The sequence below is a fragment of the Salvelinus alpinus genome, chromosome 23 (assembly GCF_045679555.1).
Source record: "Salvelinus alpinus chromosome 23, SLU_Salpinus.1, whole genome shotgun sequence".
Lineage (NCBI taxonomy): Eukaryota > Metazoa > Chordata > Actinopteri > Salmoniformes > Salmonidae > Salvelinus > Salvelinus alpinus.
Genome location: NC_092108.1, coordinates 40686951 through 40706407, shown reverse-complemented (window position 1 = coordinate 40706407; position 19457 = coordinate 40686951). Strand labels below are relative to the sequence as shown.

Here is a 19457-nt window from a genome sequence, read left to right as displayed (position 1 = left end):
TGTATCATTAGCTAGCAGAGCTAGCCAAAAGTTGGCTAACATTAGCTAGCTTACTAACTTTAGCTATTATTTTTGCCTCAATCACACTAGACCTGAATTAAACGATGAAACCAGCGGCCAACGATTGAAGACTGATATTCTTAAATTTTTTCAGTGCAATGTGAGTTTCTATTAGTCGGTATAGCAATGTAACGCTATTGATCTGTCAGTTTCCCTGGCTAATTCCCTTCTTTTCACACGTATACGGTATAAACAACTCTACAGGCTTCACTGTCATGGTGCACAGTCAGTACACAACACTATGCTCATCATGTCTTAGCAGGATCAGATGGTGACAGGTGTCCCTGCAAGGCCAGACAGCCAGGGAAGACCAGTCTACGGAGCTCAGGTGAATTTTGCAGTATATTATAACAACCAGTGAATGGATTCAAAGTTCCATCTTGTGTTGATGGGTAGGCTACAGTCTGGGACCTGGGAATAATGGTAATTTCAATTGTTGAACCATTGATTCTATTCATGGATAATACAATGTATAAATGTACACCGATGTAATTATTTGTCATGCCTCATTTAAACAGGATCAGATGGTGAAAGGGGTCTCATCAGGGTCAGGCAACCATGGAAGACCAGTCTTTGACGGAGCTGAGGTGAATTTTTGCAGATACAACACTTTATTTTCTCAGTGCAGCAAACACTGGACAAGCAAGAAGCTTCAAAGATTGCAACAGTCTTTTAAACCTCTAAATATGATTTCCAAACTGTATCAATGGTTGATAGAGGATTTTCCCCATGACACAAAACATGTCAAACAAAAATGTGATGAAGTCCTGGGAGACGCTATTGATGATGATGAATGGATATAGATGATGAATGGATACAGAATGCCCAGTCATGTTCATATAATATATTATGTTATGGTCTTGTGAAGGCTGGCTGAGTTCTGTCAAAGAGTATGTTCTTTATCTCAGCATGTCTACAGAGTCTCCCTTCTCCCTGGTTTTGTTTGCTTGGAAATGTTGATACTGGCGACTGTTATCAGAAGAAACTGTGTAACCTAGCATTTATAGCAGCTAAGAAGTGCATTGCCGTTAATTGGAAGGTTGGTTATCCTCCCACAATGGATGGAAGAAATGTCAAGTTATGTATCACTAGATTTGATTTATTACAAGATTAAGGGTATACTGGCAACTTTCATAAGGTTTGGATGCCTTATATGGAATACAGTACAACAAAAGGAGTCTGCATTGAAAACATGCCCACGTCAGGGAAGATACCTACCGATTTAAGCAATCTCTAGCTGCTGGGCTGCTCAGTCCTGGCCCTCGGTCTGCCGTACTCTTGGTTGACATTCTGGCCTTCGCCAAACACACCTGAAACCAATAATGAATGTTTCACTAAGATCCTAAAGCTGAGTGGGGTTTGTGTTGAGTTGGGGCGCTGCAGGGCCGTGGACCCCTAGGGACGGGACAGGGTGACCCAGCTCTATTGTGTGCAAGTAAAAAGAGCTCTACAGTACTATTAGTCCTATGATATGAATTATGTGGAGGGTGTACTGTTTCTGTGTGTTAGTATGTAAGTTTATGTGTGTTTTTATAAAACTTTCCTTGAGACATAAAAAAAGATGGGAAGGAAATTGTGTTGGGGAGAGTTGAGTTATTGACTAGACTGGTGAGTGTTGAGCGTGCAGGCGGCTCAGGCTGGCTGAAATTTTATATAGAGGATGTGTTAATAAAGACAATCAGAAGTCTTTCTACTTTATTTGCAAGAGTTGTTCATTTGTTAGGCTATTGGTTAAAGGTGCAACACAATAGTGATTATTGAATTATCATTGATCTAGTTCAGTCTTATCAATCACTGGAAGGCCAGTTGAGAACAAGTTCTCATTTACAACTGCAGATAAGAATGCAGTGATTGACAAGAGTCGAAAGCCTTGGCCAGGTCGATGAAGACGGCTGCACAGTACTGTCTTTTATCGATGGTGGTCGTGCTATCGTTTAGGACCTTGAGCGTGGCTGAGGTGCACCCATGACCAGCTCAGAAACCAGATTGCATAGTGGAGAAGGTACGGTGGGATTCAAAAGGGTCTGTGATCTGTTTGATAACTTGGCTTTCGAAGATTTTACAAAGGCAGGGCAGGATGGATATAGGTCTATAACAGTTTGGGTCTAGAGTGTCTTGGGGGCTTGTGAAAGTTGCTGCAGGGGGTGCAGAGCTGTTGGCTGGGGTAGGGGTAGCCAGGTGGAAAGCATGGCCAGCCGTAGAAAAATGCTTATTGAAATGATCGATTATCGTAGATTTATCGGTGGTGACAGTCTTTCCTAGCCTCAGTGCAGTGGGCAGCTGGGAGGAGGTACTCTTATTCTCCATGGACTTTACAGTGTCCCAAAACCTTTTGGAATTAGTGCTACAGGATGCAAATTTCTGTTTGAAAAAGCTAGCCTTATCTTTCCTAACTGACTGTGTATATTGGTTCTTGACTTCCCTGAAAAGTTGCATATCGCGGGGGCTAATTGATGCCAATGCAGAACACCACAGGATGTTTTTGTGCTGGTCAAGGGCACTCAAGTCTGGGGTGAACCAAGGGCAATGTCTATTCTTAGTTCTACATTTCTTTAAATGGGGCATACTTATTTAAGATGGTGAGGAAAGCACTTTTAAAAGAGCAACCAAGCATCCTCTACTGACGGGATGAGGTCAATATCCTTCCAGGATACCCGGGGCAGGTCGATTAGAAAGGCCTGCTCATTGAAGTGTTTTAGGGAGCGTTTGACAGTGATGAGGGGTGGTCGTTTTGAGCGCGGACCCATTACGGACGCAGGCAATGAGGCAGTGATCGCTGAGATCCTGGTTGAAGACAGCAGAGGTGTATTTAGAGGGCAAGTTGGTCAGGATGATATCTAAGAGGGTGCCCATGATTACGGATTTAGGATTGTACCTGGTAGGTTCCTTGATAATTTGTGTGAGATTGAGGGCATCTAGCTTAGATTGTAGGACGGCCAGGGTGTTAAGCATGTCCCAGTTTAGGTGACCTAACAGTGCAAAATCTGAAGATAGATGGGGGCAATCAGTTCACATATGGTGTCAAGGGCACAGCTGGGGGCTGAGGGGGTCTATAACAAGCGGCAACGGTGAGAGACTTGTTTCTGAAAAGGTGGATTTTTAAAAGTAGAAGCTCGAATTGTTTGGGCACAGATCTGGATAGTATGACAGAACTCTGCAGGCTATCTCTGCAATAGATTGCAACTCCGCCCCCTTTGGCAGTTCTATCTTGTCGGAAAATGTTGTAGATGGGGATGGAAATTTCTGGATTTTTGGTGGTCTTCCTAAGCCAGGATTCAGACACGGCTAGGACATCAGGGTTGGTGGAGTGTGCTAAAGCAGTGAATAAAACAAACTTAGGGAGGAGGCTTCTAATGTTAACATGCATGAAACCAAGGCTTTTACAGTTACAGACGTCAACAAATGAGAGCGCCTGGGGAATGGGAGTGGTGCTGGGGGCTGCAGGGCCTGGGTTAACCTCCACATCACCAGCGGAACAGAGGAGGAGTAGGATAAGGGTACGGCTAAAGGCTATTAGAACTGGTCGTCTAGTGCGTTCGGAACAGAGAGTTAAAGGAGCAGATATCTGAGCGTGGAAGAATAGATTCAAGCCATAATGTACAGACAAGGGTATGGTCGGATGATGAGTGACAATGAGAGAGTTTGTGTCTCTAGAGGCACCAGTTAAGCCAGGTGAGGTCACCGCATGTGTGGGGGGATGAACAACAGGGCTATCTAAGGCATATTGGGCAGGGCTGGGGGCTCTACAGTGAAATAAGAGAATAATCACTAACCAAAACAGCAATAGACAAAGCATATTAACATTAGGGAGAGGCATGTGTAGCCAAGTGATCATAGGGTCCAAAGAGTAGCAATAGACGAGTCAGGGAGCCGATTCAGTAGTCACTACTACACTAGGCGAGCTGGAGACACGGCGATTCAGACAGCTAGAGGGCCGGGGCTAGCAGATGGGCCTCCGGCGATGTCGCAACGGAAGAGCCTGTTGAAACCACCTCGGACGGTTACGTCGGCAGACCAGTCATGATGGATCGGCGGGGCTCCGTGTCGGCAGTAAAGGGTCCAGGCCAATTGGCAAAAGAGGTATTGTAGCCCAAGAATTGGCTGGTGGACCTCTTCGGCTAGCCGGGAGATGGGCCTAGCTCGAGGCTAGCTCAAGGCTAACTGGTGCTTGCTTTGGGACAGAGACGTTAGCCAGGAGTATCCACTAGCTAGCTGCGATGATCCGGTGTAAAGGTTCAGATCTTGAGGTAGGAATCCGGAGATGTGGTAGAGAAAAAGCAGTCCGATATGCTCTGGGTTGATATCGCGCTGTGCAGACTGGCAGGTATTGACCGAGCTGAGGCTGGCTGGTGTCCGAGTTAACAGTGAAGACCGCTAGCAGTGGCTAACTGACTACTAGGTCCCGTGTGGCTCAGTTGGTAGAGCATGGCGCTTGCAACGCCAGGGTTGTGGGTTCATTCCCCACGGGGGGACCAGGATGAATATGTATGAACTTCCCAATTTGTAAGTCGCTCTGGATAAGAGCGTCTGCTAAATGACTTAAATGTAAATGTAAAAAAATGTACTAGCTAGTAGCTAGTTAGCTGGCTAGCCTCTGATGGGGGTTCCGGTTCTAAAGTATAAAAAATATGCGTACCACATTGGGTGAGGCGGGTTGCAGGAGAGTATATTCAGTCCGTAGATGGAAAGTGGGATTAGAATATATACAAAATATTTACGAAAAAACTATATATACACGAGACAGGACGGGACAAGACGCGTCCGACTGCTACGCCATCTTGGAATTGGTACTTAAACATATTTAATAATTATCTCTTACCTAGCTTAATGACTGGGCATTTTTGCGTACTTTATGTTGTTCTAAAAAGAGATGGCCAGAAGGGCCATATTAGGTTGTGTAGAAATGCAGGAAATTAGCTTCAGATGCCCCAAAAATGGGATGAACCCCCCCCCCCAATTATGTCTCCCCCACTTCTAAAAACAAAGATGCTCCCCTGGCAATGTGTGTGGCTGAAATATCCAAATTGACTAAATTTGAAGGAGTGTCCACATACTTTTGTATATATAGTGTATGTATGTTGAAGTCTATGAGCTATCATCACAATTTTAAGGATGTATATAGAGAGTTCAAAGAGTCCAGGACTCAAGATTCAGTACACACGTAATGATGATATTGGATCAAGTCTTTATCTGTGGGAGTTAGGAGGGAAATGAATGATTTACGATCTTTCTGTACATTTCCATCAAGTTAAGGCTGAAGTATGTTGTTCTGTAAATATTTATCTGCTAAGGTTCTGCTCTTTGGCCAAGTGTCTACACTGCACTAGTCTGGGATCCGAACTGATTCACTGGTAAAACAAGGCACATCAGCTTGGATTCCAGGCTAATGCGGCACCGCCCAAAGACAGCACTGAGGTGATTCACTGCTCTGTTAAGTTGCAGACAGCTGGTCTTCTAACTCTGTTTTCAACATGTGTATATTCTCTCACTGCCTCCCTAAATCTACCTAAGTTTCAACTGTTGATTGGAACTTGTGGAGATATTGCAAACGTCCACGATGACCTTATCAAAAATCAAAACATCTGGGGTTGTGATGCTTCTGGATTGAGTCAAATCTCTCGTAATAACCACAGTAGGAATAAATTGGATTGTGTTCCTGTCCTGTATATACATTTCTATTTAGTAGAACAGATATATAAAACTGTTGAAAGGTTTGCTATGGTAAAATATGCAGTAACATTGAGCATTTGACAGAGAATAAAGAAAAATTGTGAGATTATTGACTACTGAAGCGAATACATTGAATGCGTGTCTTGACATTTTTGTTTCCTTTGTTTTAACTGGCTTTGAATAACATTAAAATACAGAGTCGATTCCAGGAACTAACTAGATTCCAGGAACATAACATCACCTACAAGTTTGGTGACCCCAATGTGATTTGTCTTACAGAACAATCAGAAATGAGTGAATTGCTTTCATAGTCTAGTCCAGTCCATAGCACGGGAGAGTTTTATTTATAATTGCATTGCTGGAAAACTGAAAACAAAGTCAATGAAAGTTTAGTCCCGCTTCGTTTGAAATGCATCTTATGAAGGCTTCATAAAGCACCACATAGATGCTTCACATATCATCTATAACTTTATATCTTGCTCTATAAAGATTAATAATGTGGCATAACTGTATGACATAACCACACATTTATTTGTTCACATTTAGAAATATTTTATAGAGCATGAAATACAGTCATAGATTATTTGTGACCTATTTATGCAGTTCTTATATATGAATGTTTTTTAAAGCTTTCTCAAGATGCACTTCAAATAAAGCAGGACCGAGTGTTTTACTGTCGATACCACATGTTTTTTTCATGCTTATTTCACTTATGACCCTAAATAAAGCAAGTTCCAGCGGTGGGTTTCTCTCCATGGCCTGTCCTGTGTCTCAGTACCGTCTTCTTCTATGCTGAGGATCTGTAAGGCTGAATGCACAGATACATTTTTGTGTACGTATGGCAGCAAAGGATTAATACAATCAGATACATATACCATCATGTAAACCTCTAGAATTCCCTTATATGGACAATTGTCGGGTACACCACACTTACAGGAACAGCTGGTTCGCGAAATGCAGCCAAGGCTCCAGGACGATAGGGTCTTTTGCGTCTGCCCTTAGTTCTCTCATGCCTCTTAGTCCTTGAACTCTGAGGTGAAAGGATTAAGAGTGGAAATGAGCATAGTGATTCCGATCAAATCTGTTACTGTAACTGATCACAAAGTCAGGGTTTCCTTGAGAACTGCATATAATATTAAATGAACTTAAGAGATTTCATATCAACCTTGCAGTATGACAGTACAATAGCGTTGTTATGATATGGGCTGTCCACTCTATCAGACTGTTTATACACTCTTAGAAAAAAAGTGCTATCTAGAACCTTAAAGGGTTCTTCGGCTGTCCCCATGGGAGAACCTTTTGAAGAACAATTATTTTATGCAGGTGGAACCCTTTTGGAACCCTTTTTTCTAAGAGTGTAGTTTTGATACATTTAAGGTTACTTATTCCCTTGACAGAGATGTAGCACCTTACTTAAAATCAGGTGTAAGTCTACATATCCTTTACACTTTTCAACACTCTCTGTTTCTCTCTCTCTCTCTAACCTCGGGTGGCGGTGGAGGTCTTATAGCATTCTTCATCACTGAACAACCCCCTGGACGCTGGCCGCCGCATCCCTTTACCCTGTCTCCGTCGGGGACACTCTCCTCATGTCTCTTTGCTCTGAGCTGCACAACCAGTGGCTTCATGTCTACCTGATGTCCAAATGATGATACCATTAGAATGGATCATGTCTCAAAGCAAAATCTTTGCTAGACTACTGCCTTTGTGTTTTTTTTGTTATGTAGAAATGATGTGGAAATGTAATGTGGTAATATGTGATCAAATTGTTTCTTACCTGAGGTGGAGGTCCTGGGAGGAATGGGGAAGAGCCTCCCTGTTGAGAGTGGTTCAGAATGAACGGGATTTCTATACCAATGTTCATATTCTAACTGTGTGTCAGTCTAGAGCAGGGCTCTCCAACTCGGTTCCTGGAGAGTTACCGTCCTGTAGGTTTTCGCCCCAACCCTAATTCAGCACCCTTAGCATCCCATTATTTTATTTATTTATTTAATAATTAAATATACAATCCACCTGCCGTGAAGCCCCTCAACATTTACATTACATTCTAGTCATTTAGAAGATGCTCCCATCCAGAGTGTCCCACAGGAGCAATCAGGGTCAATCGACAGATCCCTCATCCAAGTCGACTCACCCGAACTAGTGATCTCTTGGCCACTGGCCCAATGCTCCCAACCGCCAGGCTACCTGCTGCCCCCAACCATCCAAGACCCCCCCCCCCCCCCCCCCAACAGTCCCCCCATGAAAACCGCCCCTCTACCATCCAAGATCCCCCCACAGTCACCCCCGAAAACCTCCCCCTCTAGCGCACTTGATTCTAATAATTAGCTAGTTGAGAAACTGCACCAGGTTAGTTACAACTGGGGTTGGAGTGAAAATCTACAGGAGGGTAGCTCTCCAGGAATAGAGTTGTAATCACAGATTATAGGACAGGGAATCCAGAGGAATGTCTCACCATGGCTTGGTTGGTCTGAAAGGCTGCTGTCCGTCTGTCTTGTCCAGGGAGGGCCGTGGTGGAGAGCAGACAGACCTGCAGACACAGGACACACAGCAACCACACAGCCTGCTCCATACTGAGGCAATGGATTCTGACTACGCACAAAATTCTCTTTATACTGACATGACTAATGATTACCAGATGTAGAGCAGGGAACACTGAGGAATGCCAACAATCACACACACACACACACACACACACACACACACACACACACACACACACACACACACACACACACACACACACACACACACACACACACACACACACACACACACACACACACACACACACACACACACACACACACACAGAGAAACAGGGCCATTTTTAACTGTGTGTGAACAAGAGGGAGGAGGTATGGACTGTATTAGGAAAATATGAGTCAGTTGTGGTCAGTGCCATTTAAAATGAGGGAGGTGTCACATTCTGACCATAGTTCTTGTGTGTTTTGCTTGTTTTAGTGTTGGTCAGGACGTGAGCTGGGTGGGCATTCTATGTTGTGTGTCTAGTTTGTCTGTTTCTATGTTTGGCCTAATATGGTTCTCAATCAGGGGCAGGTGTTTTGTGTTGTCTCTGATTGGGAATCATATATAGGTGGCTTGTTTTGTGTTGGGGTTTGTGGGTGGTTGTTTCCTGTCTCTGTGTTTTCTCTGCACCAGATAGGGCTGTTTCGGTTTGCCACGTTTTGTTATTTTGTAATTGTTGTAAGTGTTCACAGTTTCGTTTGTAATTAAACATGTTGAACACGAGCTACGCTGCGTCTTGGTCCGATCCCTGGTACACCCTCTCTTCTCGTGAAGAGAGGGAAGGCTGCCGTTACAGGAGGATTATATATTTTTCATGAGCATGGCCTTAATTCTATTACAGCATATTGGATGGCTCATTCATATTCCATTCACCCAGTTCAATGTAACATGGATAGGTATAGGCTACTACATGATACTCTAATTTTACCTATACCCATCATGAGGTTGCTACAATCTAGCCTATGAATTAAAGCTTACAACGTAGGTGCACAGGTCGAGATAATATATATTTTTTAATCAAGGTGACAGACAGTGACACATTCAATACCGCCTTGCGCACTCTTGGCTGCACCTAGCTGATCTAGGGTGTAATCATTAGTCTAACAGTTGCAAACAATAGTTTCTATTGGATAAATTCAGGTATGTTTATCCCCGCTTCATTCCATTTGTTTCCATTTAAGAAAAGTTTTTCAACAGAATCAGTGGAATGAATACACCCTGATCACACGCAAACACAGTTCCCTTTCATAGCAGCCACATACAAACAGCATGATCAATTTGCTCGTTGTATATATAATTCCTTATCGTGACCTCCTCTCACCTTTTCCCTTCGGTTGTGGACTTCAACTAGATTCAACCGTGGGACTATTTTTTTCTTGAGCGGATGGTCGTGGGTCCGGAACATAATTATAAATAAATGTGTAGACTGCAAATTGACCACAAGAAGCCCAAACAGATATGTTTGACTAAAACATAAAAATGTCAAATCTTGCTTACATTTGTTTATGATCACGTGTCTCTCTATTATGCATGTGAGACTTGTGAACAGATTTCATAAATTAAAATCACTTGAAGCTGATTTTCTGCTGTTTTTACATTCTTATGTACAACAATTATTATTACATTTTTAAGTGTATTTTTTTTACTCTGAAAAATTGGGTGGCCAAATAAAACCACCCTTGGGCCAAAATCAGTTGGGGAACCCTGACCTATATCATTGTCACCATATTAGCTAACGTCATAGTCAACATAGCTACTAGAAGTAACGCGTTAGTAGACCCGCTACAATCATGCAGTACAGTGTACAGTCAGCAAGCAGTTTAGCAGTTACTGGCGGGCCCTGGTGGCAATACATTTATAAAACCAAAAGCTTACCTTGACTTGGAAGAGTTCCAGTGTTGGATAGCCATAGCCAGCTTGCTGACATAGTATCCCTTTCTGTTTGAGCCGGGTGTTTGAGTAGGCTAAACTAGCTAGCTGCATTCGCTAGCTAAGTCAGTGGAAAAAACACTATGAAGTATAGCTAGCTGTCTCTCTCTCTCTCTTTTGCGTCTTAATTTTTTAATAGTAGTTCGAAACTGTTTAACTATTGTCTTTCTCTCTCTTTGAGTCAACTACTCAACACATTTTATGCACTGCAGTGCTAGCTAGCTGTAGCTTATGCTTTCAGTACTAGATTCATTCTCTGATCCTTTCTTTGGGTGGACACCATGTCAGTTCATGCTACAAGAGCTCTGATAGTTTGGAGGATGTCCTCCGGAAGTACTCATAATTACTGTGTAAGTCTATGGAAGGGGTTAAGAACCATGAGCCTCCTAGGTTTTGTATCGAAGTCAATGTATCCAGAGGATGGAAACTAGCTGTCCTCCAGCTACACCATGGTGCTACCCTACAGAGTGCTGTTGGCTACTGTAGACCTTCATTTCTAAACGGTGTGTTTTAATCAATTATTTGGTGATGTGAATATATTTAGTGTAGTTTTATCTAAAAAAATTATCACTTTTTAAATGTTTCACCAATTTTATTTTTCTGAAATTCACTGAGGAGGATGGTCCCCTCCTTCCTCATCTGAGGAGCCTCCACTGGATTGAGTAGTATACTTTCTTATTGGAACAGCTTGTCAGACAAGAGGGAGTTGATCTTGGCTTCCCTGGCTGTTGGTTTGGTTTAATATGTGATTTTGTAACATACAGAGGCGACCATGACAACTACAACTAATGATTATAGTAATACAATAATAACAACAGTCAATTTTATTTGCAAAGACCTTTCACATAGTTTTGCAGTCTAAATGCATACAGAGAAATAAAACACCAACAAACACAGTAGTTATTATTGGTATTGATAATCCAGTAGCGAATAGATGAGTACGTCTTCAGCAGCTATTGGGCTGCCTTCAATTGCGACACCACCCACTTTGTGGTATGTTCTTGCTTGTTCTTGTTCTTGGCTTTTCTTGGCCTCTCCTGCCTTTAAGTCCTGGAACACCAAAGCGAGATGAGAGAACGATCAGAGATGGAAACAAGCCCAGTGGCTTGCCTTAATTTGTTTGTTTCTCACTTAAGGTGGAGTGAAGGAGGACGAGGTCTATGAGGCAGGAAAGGGGATACGCCTTCCTGTTGATTGTGATTAAGGGAGAGTGGGGTATGTTGAGATATCTCATATTCAGCATCACTACGTCAAGGGAAATATAGTATTCTTTCTAACAAAGATATCTACATATATCTCAGGATGTTGTGTATCCCTGGAAATAATCAGAATTCATGTCAACATTCTAGTTTTGAAAACATAGCTTGTCCAAAAAAGGTGGTCTCTTATGCACAACTTACCCCTGGGGTATGGGGTAAGTTGAGCTTAGGAACAGGGTAAATTGAGCTGCCTTGGGGTAAGCGGGTGATGATGTCCTGTGACAGTGGGTGATGGCGCTGGTAGGTCAATGTTTAATTCATGATATGGGGGTGTAGTATCTGAATGTAGTCATACATATACTACACCCCCATATCATGAATTAAACATTGACCTACCAGCGCCATCACCCACTGTACGCCTATGTAGATATTCCATAAAAAATCTGCCGTTTCCAGCTACAATAGTCATTTACAACATTAACAATGTCTACACTATTTCTGATCAACTTTATGTTATTTTAATGGAAAACAAAATTTGCTTTTTTTTCAAAAACAAGGACATTTCTAAGTGACCCCAAACTTTTGAATGTTGTTTTGATGTGCCAATTTGTAGGCAACGTCTCTGCATTTGAGGTAACTAAGCCCATGAAACTTGTCCGCGAGATTCTTGATATGTTTATCAAGCTCAGACTCCATGTCATCAGATAATACCTTGTGTTCCTCTGCTTCTCTATCATAGCCTCTCTTTCACACAGGTACAGTTGAAGTCGGAAGTTGACATGCACCTTAGCTAAATACATTTAAACTCAGTTTTTCACAATTCCTGACATTTAATCCTAGTAAAAATTCCCTGTCTTAGGTAAGTTAGGATCACCACTTTATTTTAAGAATCCGAAATGTCAGAATAATAGTAGAGATAATTAATTATTTCAGCTTTTATTTCTTTCATCACATTCCCAGTGGGTCAGAAGTTTACATACACTCAATTAGTATTTGGTAGCATTGCCTTTAAATTCTTAAACTTGGATCAAACAATTTGGGTAGCCTTCCACAAGCTTCCCACAATAAGTTGGGTGAATTTTGACTCATTCCTCTTGACAGAGCTGGTGTAACTGTGTAAGGTTTGTAGGCCTCCTTGCTCGCACACACTTTTTCAGTTCTGCCCACAAATTTTCCATAGGATTGAGGTCAGGGCTTTGTGATGTCCACTCCAATACCTTGACTTTGTAGTCCTAAAGCCATTTTGCCACAACTTTGGAAGTATGCTTGGGGTCGTTGTCCATTTGGAAGACCCATTTGCGACCAAGCTTTAACCTCCTTGACCGATGTCTGGCGATGTTGCTTCAATATATCCACATCATTTTTCTTCCATATGATGCCATCTATTTTGTGAAGTGCACCAGTTCCTCCTGCAGCAAAGCACCGCCACAACATGATGCTGCCACCCCCGCGCTTCACGATTGGGATGATGTTCTTCGGCATGCAAGCCTGCCCCTTTTCCCTCCAAACATCACGATGGTCATTATGGCCAAACAGTTCTATTTTTGTTTCATCAGACCAGAGGACATTTCTCCAAAAAGTACAATCTTTGTCCCCATGTGCAGATGCAAACCGTAGTCTGGCTTTTTTATGGCGGTTTTGGAGCAGTGGCTTCTTCCTTGCTGAGTGGTCTTTCAGGTTAGTCGATATAGGACTCGTTTTACTGTGGATAGAGATACTTTTGTACTTCTTTCCTCCAGCATCTTCATAAGGTCCTTTGCTGTTGTTCTGGGATTGATTTGCACTGTTCGCACCAAAGTACGTTCATCTCTAGGAGACAGAACGCGTCTCCTGCCTGAGCGGTATGACGGCTGCGTGGTCCCATGGTGTTTATACTTGTGTACTATTGTTTGTACAGATGAACGTGGTACCTTCAGGCGTTTGGAAATTGCTCCCAAGGATGAACCAGAATTGTGGAGGTCTAACATGTTTTTCTGAGGTCTTGGCTGATTTCTTTTGATTTTCCCATGATGTCAAGCAAAGAGGCCCTGATTTTGAAGGTAGGCCTTGAAATACATCCACAGGTACACCTCCAATTGACTCAAATGATGTCAATTTGCCTATCAGAAGCATCTAAAGCCATGACATAATTTTCTGGAATTTTCCAAGCTGTTTAAAGGCACAGTCAACTTAGTGTATGTAAACTTCTGACACACTGGAATTGTGATACAGTGAATTATAAGTGAAATAATTTGTCTGTAAACAATTGTTGGAAACCGACTTGCCAAAACTATAGTTTGCTAACAAGAAATGTGTAGAGTGGTTGAAAAACGAGTTTTAATGACTCCAAACTAAGTGTATGTAAACTTCCGACTTCAAAAGTGATATTTTCTTATGGTATAACAATATGTATCACATTTCAGGTAAGACCCAGATGCAGACCATGTTGAATTAACAACAGTTTATTAATCCAACAGGGGCAGGCAAAAGACAGGTCAAGGCAGGCAGGGGTCAGTAATCCAGATAAACGGGGCAAAGGTACAGGACGGCAGGCAGGCTCAGGGTAGACAGGCAGGCTCAGGGTAGGCACAAAAGGTCAAAAACAGGAAAACAAGAAAACAGGAACAATCGAGAGCCAGGAACAGAGGGAAAACTTTTGGTAGGCTAGACGAAACAAAACAAACTGGCAACAGACTAACAGAGCACACAGGTATAAATACACAGGGGATAATGGGGAAGATGGGCAGCACCTGGAGAGGAGTGGAGACAATCACAAAGACAGGTGAAACAGATCAGGGTGTGACAATATGTAATAACTCTCAACAGAGAGACTTACCCCTATTACCGCCTATACCTCTATCGCAGGTGAGAAACTTACTAATTAACACATTTGACAGAGCCAATGTTGTTTCCAATCACTGATTGTTCTCTCCTCTCACGTCAGAGTTCACGGATTAAGAGTCAGGAGAAAGTCAGGAGCCAATGCCAGCCAGTAAAAGCCATGAATCTGTCACTCCCGCTTAGGAGAGGAGCGCTCCTTCCACGCACCTCCCCATTGGGTAAGAGACAGCTAAACACATATGAAGAACTGAAGAGGTTGTTAGTAAAGCAGAGGCTGAAAAAAGGGATTTGGGAGTTGGCTTGGTCACCTGACAGATTCAAATATACATTTTGTTCTCCTCTCTTAACAGTATGCAGGGTAGAGTGGGGTAAGTTGAGCCTCCCTTTATTTCTGGGAAACCATACATAAAAATAATCATGTGACCAAATATTTAGGAAGAGGTTATCATTTCAAGGAGTCTGTGAAGGAAGAAACCACATGAAAAAGTGATAAGCAAGTTAGGTCCAAAAAACTGATTTTCACAAAGTAAAATTATTGTATTGTGTTATGATGCTTGTATCTAAACCAAAGTAGATAGGGGTAGTTTTAAGATTGTTTTGTACATCAGTTGGGGTCTCTATATGCTCCAATATGAGGTTCTAAACCTAGCATTAAAGTGCATCCTTGTAGCTGTGTGGACTAATATAGTCAAAATGTTTGCATTGGGGTAAGTTGAGCCAAATGGCCTCCATTCCCTATACCAGTGGTGGAAAAAGTACCCACTTGTCATACTTCAGTAAAAGTAAAGACACGTCAATAGAAAATTATTCAAGTAAAAGTGAGTCACCCAGTAAAATACTTCTTGACTAAAAGTCAAAAATAATTTATTTTTTAAATATACTTAAGTATCAAAACTAAATGTAATTGCTAAAATGTACTTAAGTATCAAGAGTAAAAGTAAAAATTATTTCAAGTTAGTTATATTAAGCAAACCAGATAGCACAATTTTCTTGTTTTTAATTATTTATAGATAGCCAGGGGTACGCTCCAACACTAAGACATACTTTACAAACGAAGCATTTGTATGAAGCCCCCCTTGAGGTTCTATAAAGAGCCGCCAAGGAAGTAAAAGGGAAAAAGGCCATTTGAGCAGCAGCAAGGGATGAAACATTTTTACTAATGACACTGAATACGTATATTAACAAGAAAGGAAATGAACATGTACTAATTAGTTAGTTTCTCACCTGCGATAGAGGTTTAGGCGGTAATAGGGGTAAGTCTCTCTGTTGAGAGTTATTACATATTGTCACACCCTGATCTGTTTCACCTGTCTTTGTGATTGTCTCCACTCCTCTCCAGGTGCTGCCCATCTTCCCCATTATCCCCTGTGTATTTATACCTGTGTGCTCTGTTAGTCTGTTGCCAGTTTGTTTTGTTTCGTCTAGCCTACCAAAAGTTTTCCCTCTGTTCCTGGCTCTCGATTGTTCCTGTTTTCTTGTTTTCCTGTTTTTGACCTTTTGTGCCTGCCCTGAGCCTGCCTGCTCACCTTCCTGTACCTTTGCCCCACCGATCTGGATTTCTGACCTCTGCCTACCCTGAGCCTGCCTGTCTACCCTGAGCCTGCCTGCCGTCCTGTACCTTTGCCCTGTCTATCTGGATTACTGACCCCTGCCTGCCTTGACCTGTCTTTTGCCTGCCCCTGTTGGATTAATAAACTGTTGTTAATTCAACATGGTCTGCATCTGGGTCTTACCTGAAACGTGATACATATTGTCATACCATAAGAAAATATCACTTTTCTCATCTTCTGCTTTATTTACAACCTCTTTGGTTGGTGTTTGGTGGTGTTTTACCCAACTGCGCCCAGCATCACTCATGGGTGTCAAGGATCCTAGGCGGGAGCGACACATTTCCAGGTTTTTCTTGCATTCTCTCCTGAATTTCTTCTGCCTCTTAATCCTTAAACTCTGAGGATAGGGGAGAGAGGGTTCAGACAGTGGAAACAAGAACAGTGGTTCTTGACCACTCAACCACTTTGATTCTTCAGATCTTTGTTTGGTTGTCAAGGACCTAAGCCACCCATGCCACGGCCTTTTCTCCCTGCTTCCATCACTCAGATGCGGGTAGTGTGGGAGCATCATGTCAAAAACTGTCAGACTGACCAATAGCTTTTACCCACAGACCATCAGGCTGCTGAATAGCCACCACTAGGCAGTTACCTGCTCCCCCTGTCCCCCTCCTGCCCCCCTGACTTCCAAACCCCCGTGGACATTTACCCTGCCTCCAACCCCTAATGGACATTTATCATTGTTACAGTTGTAAATATGTATATATATGTATATATTATTATTTCATATTTTCTAATTCCCTTCTCTTTTTGACCTTCACTGTTGTAGCTCTGAGTTTAAGAATTTCACTCTACCCTGCAATTACATCTGCGACCCTGTGAATGTGGCTAATGAACTCATCCAATCGAATCACCGAGTCTTACCCAACCGGTAGGAGGCCCAGGCATTCCGGAGAGTCCACTCATCTCTCCTACGAGGGAGAGACAGCCGTTCCTGCACTGGCCCTCGGCCTCAGTCTGCCTCTTAGTCCTTGAACTCTGAGGCCAGACGAGAGAGGAATCAGACCGTGGAAACAAGTACAGTGGTTCTTCTCAAATTCATCTTCTGAAGTTGTGGGTTAATTGCTTCTCATCTGAGGTGGTGCTCACAGTATGATCGGACATGAGCCTTCCTGTTGACCGCATATATTTTCATACCTTAGTGATGTTAGTGGAGTTCATGTATTATATAACATGTATCTTCACTAAAGTGGACAGACAGCCCAGCCGGCCTAGCTACAGTAGGCTTGGATAGCTCTCTTGTACGTGTGGATGAATAACATTACATGGGTTTGTGGTAGGGAGAGGACAGCACCGTGTTACCATGACAATTGCTTCGACAACCCCAATGGCCCAATGTGACTTCTCTAGCACTGGAACTGTACCCTCAGATAAGATAAGGAGTTGGTATTATCTTTGACACCATGCAATAACTACATCAGCAGGATATTACCCAATACAACAATTGCATCCTCATTGTTAACAGGAATTAGTTATAGAGAAATGAACATCGGAAGTAAAAAACCTTCTGAACATAAGCCTCACAGACATATGAATATGATAGCAATTCATCTATTCGTACATTTCCATTCTCCATTACTATAATTCAATTCAAATCAAATATTATTATTCACATGCTTTGTAAACAACAGGCGTAGACTAACAGTGAAACGCTTACGGGCCCTTCCCAACAATGCAGAGAGAAAGAAAATAGAGAAATAATAGAAAAGTAATAACACTTAATAATAAAAGCAATAATAAATACACAAGGAGTAACGATAACTTGGCTATATACACAGGGCACTAGTACCGAGTTGATGTGCAGGGGTACGAGGTAATTGAGGTAATTATGTACGTATAACTAGGAATAGAGTAACTATGAAACAGGATAGATAAAAAACAGTAGCAGCAGCGTATGTGAGGAGCAGAAAAGAGTCAATGCAGGTAGTCCGGGTAGCTGTTGGTTAACTATTTAACTAACTACTGTAAAACTTCAGATAAACGCAGTCTCAAATAGCTGCCTGTTCCTTTTAATAGCCGGGCATCGACACACGTACAGTATCAGCAAATAAGCGCCTGTTTCAAATAAACGCCGGGTCTAATTCTCTTGTTTGTGAGTAAACTACAGTGAGTACCGCAAAGATTGCGCAAAAGAAGAGAAAGGAGAGCCACACCCTTGCCATGGATGAAACAGAAGTGTGGTTTGACATGGTCAGCTCAACTAGCAACAAGATCTCACTTCAGTATTCAACATTTGTCCAGGGGTAGATAAATGTCTATGGGCGAAGAGAAAGTAGGCAAGGCTGTTAAAAGGTTGTTAAAACAGATTTTCTTTGGACGGTCAATCATAATTAACTTTGACGGTTAAGTTGCCCCAAGTGGACGGCATTGAAGTCATCTCACGATGTCCTGGGGACCTGAACAAACGTTGAATAGTGAATTCTATCTGGTGTGATTGGAACTACGGGGGATACAAAGCTCAACAAGGTGAACCTGGTGAGAGAATGGTGCTGAAGCACGAAATCGGGGGTGTATGATAGGCAGCCTGGTCTTTGCAAGTCTGATCTGCGATGGATTTGGTATTATAATGTTTATACTGGTCATACTGGTCACAGTAAACAGTGCGGTGGTCTTTTCAACATTTTATTGAGCAAAAGCTGTGTGTATTAAGGAAATAGACTCTAATAAGCGTTGTTGGTGTTCAGTGATAAACGCCTGAGCTACTAATTGAAGTTTTACCGTATTTAGCGGTCTTATGGCTTGGGGGTAGAAGCTGTTCAAGGCCCTGTTGGTTCCAGACTTGGAGCATCGGTACCGCTTGCCATGCGATAGCAGATAGAACCGTCTATGACTCGGGTGGCTGGAGTCTTTGACAATGTTTAGGGCCTTCTTCTGACACCGCCTGGTATAGAGGTCCTGAATGGCAGAGGTCCTGGATAATTGAGTGAAAACATATGATGTGTGTCACGCCACACAGTTGAAGCTGCACATGCACACAGTAATATCATTAATGTGCTCTGAAGATAAGAGTACATTTGCCTAAAACATGTACCGTACTGATTACTTTATTTGTGACCTTAGCGGACAAACCCTCACTGACTCACAATGTTCCCCGACCCCAAAGGTTGTTAGACCCATGGAGACACATTTACATTTGTGTTCTATTTAACTCTGTGGGTAGAAAAACCCAGTTCATTCTGACCAGTAAAGAACAGAGGATTGGAATGTCTTACCATGGCTTCTTGGTTGGTTTGTATGGCTGCTGTTCGTCTGTCTGGTCAGGGAGGGCTGTGGTAGAGAGCAGACAGACCTGCAGACACAGGATGCCCAGCAGCCACATAGCCTGCTCCATACTGATACACTAGAACGTGCTACACACTCAACTCCCTTTTGTACTTTTATCACACGGGTGCACATGCGCAAGCACAACGCACAAACGCATTTCGCACACTCATGCACACATGCATGCAACACACCCATTTCCCAGTTCGCTCTCCATTCCTCTCTCTCTCAATTCAATTCAACTACCTGTATAGTGTAGTACTTAGTGCAGTATATGGGGAATAGTGTGATTATGGTGTGATTCTGCGCTCTGATACCGAGTCTACTACAAGCATCAGAGATTAGAGACGTGCCATGGAGCAGCAGAGGCCCCCAGTGAACT

At 42.6% G+C, this 19457-nt stretch overlaps 1 protein-coding gene across 5 annotated transcripts; it reads right to left on the bottom strand.

The window, feature by feature from the left end:
- Positions 1-10997: 10997 nt before the first annotated feature.
- Positions 10998-19269, bottom strand: LOC139551349 (uncharacterized). Of its 5 annotated transcripts, none has more exons than XM_071362837.1 (5): positions 19027-19268; positions 18533-18725; positions 16679-16792; positions 16008-16154; positions 10998-11238 (listed from the first exon to the last, which is right to left on the bottom strand). In XM_071362837.1, exons 1-5 carry the CDS (start codon positions 19143-19145, stop codon positions 11092-11094), a joined length of 720 nt encoding a protein of 239 aa, XP_071218938.1. In that variant the 5' UTR covers positions 19146-19268; the 3' UTR covers positions 10998-11091. The 5 variants fall into 5 exon arrangements, with proteins under 5 accessions (XP_071218938.1, XP_071218939.1, XP_071218941.1 ...); XM_071362838.1 differs by having other exon boundaries at positions 16011-16154; XM_071362840.1 differs by having other exon boundaries at positions 16046-16154; positions 19027-19266.
- Positions 19270-19457: the final 188 nt, after the last annotated feature.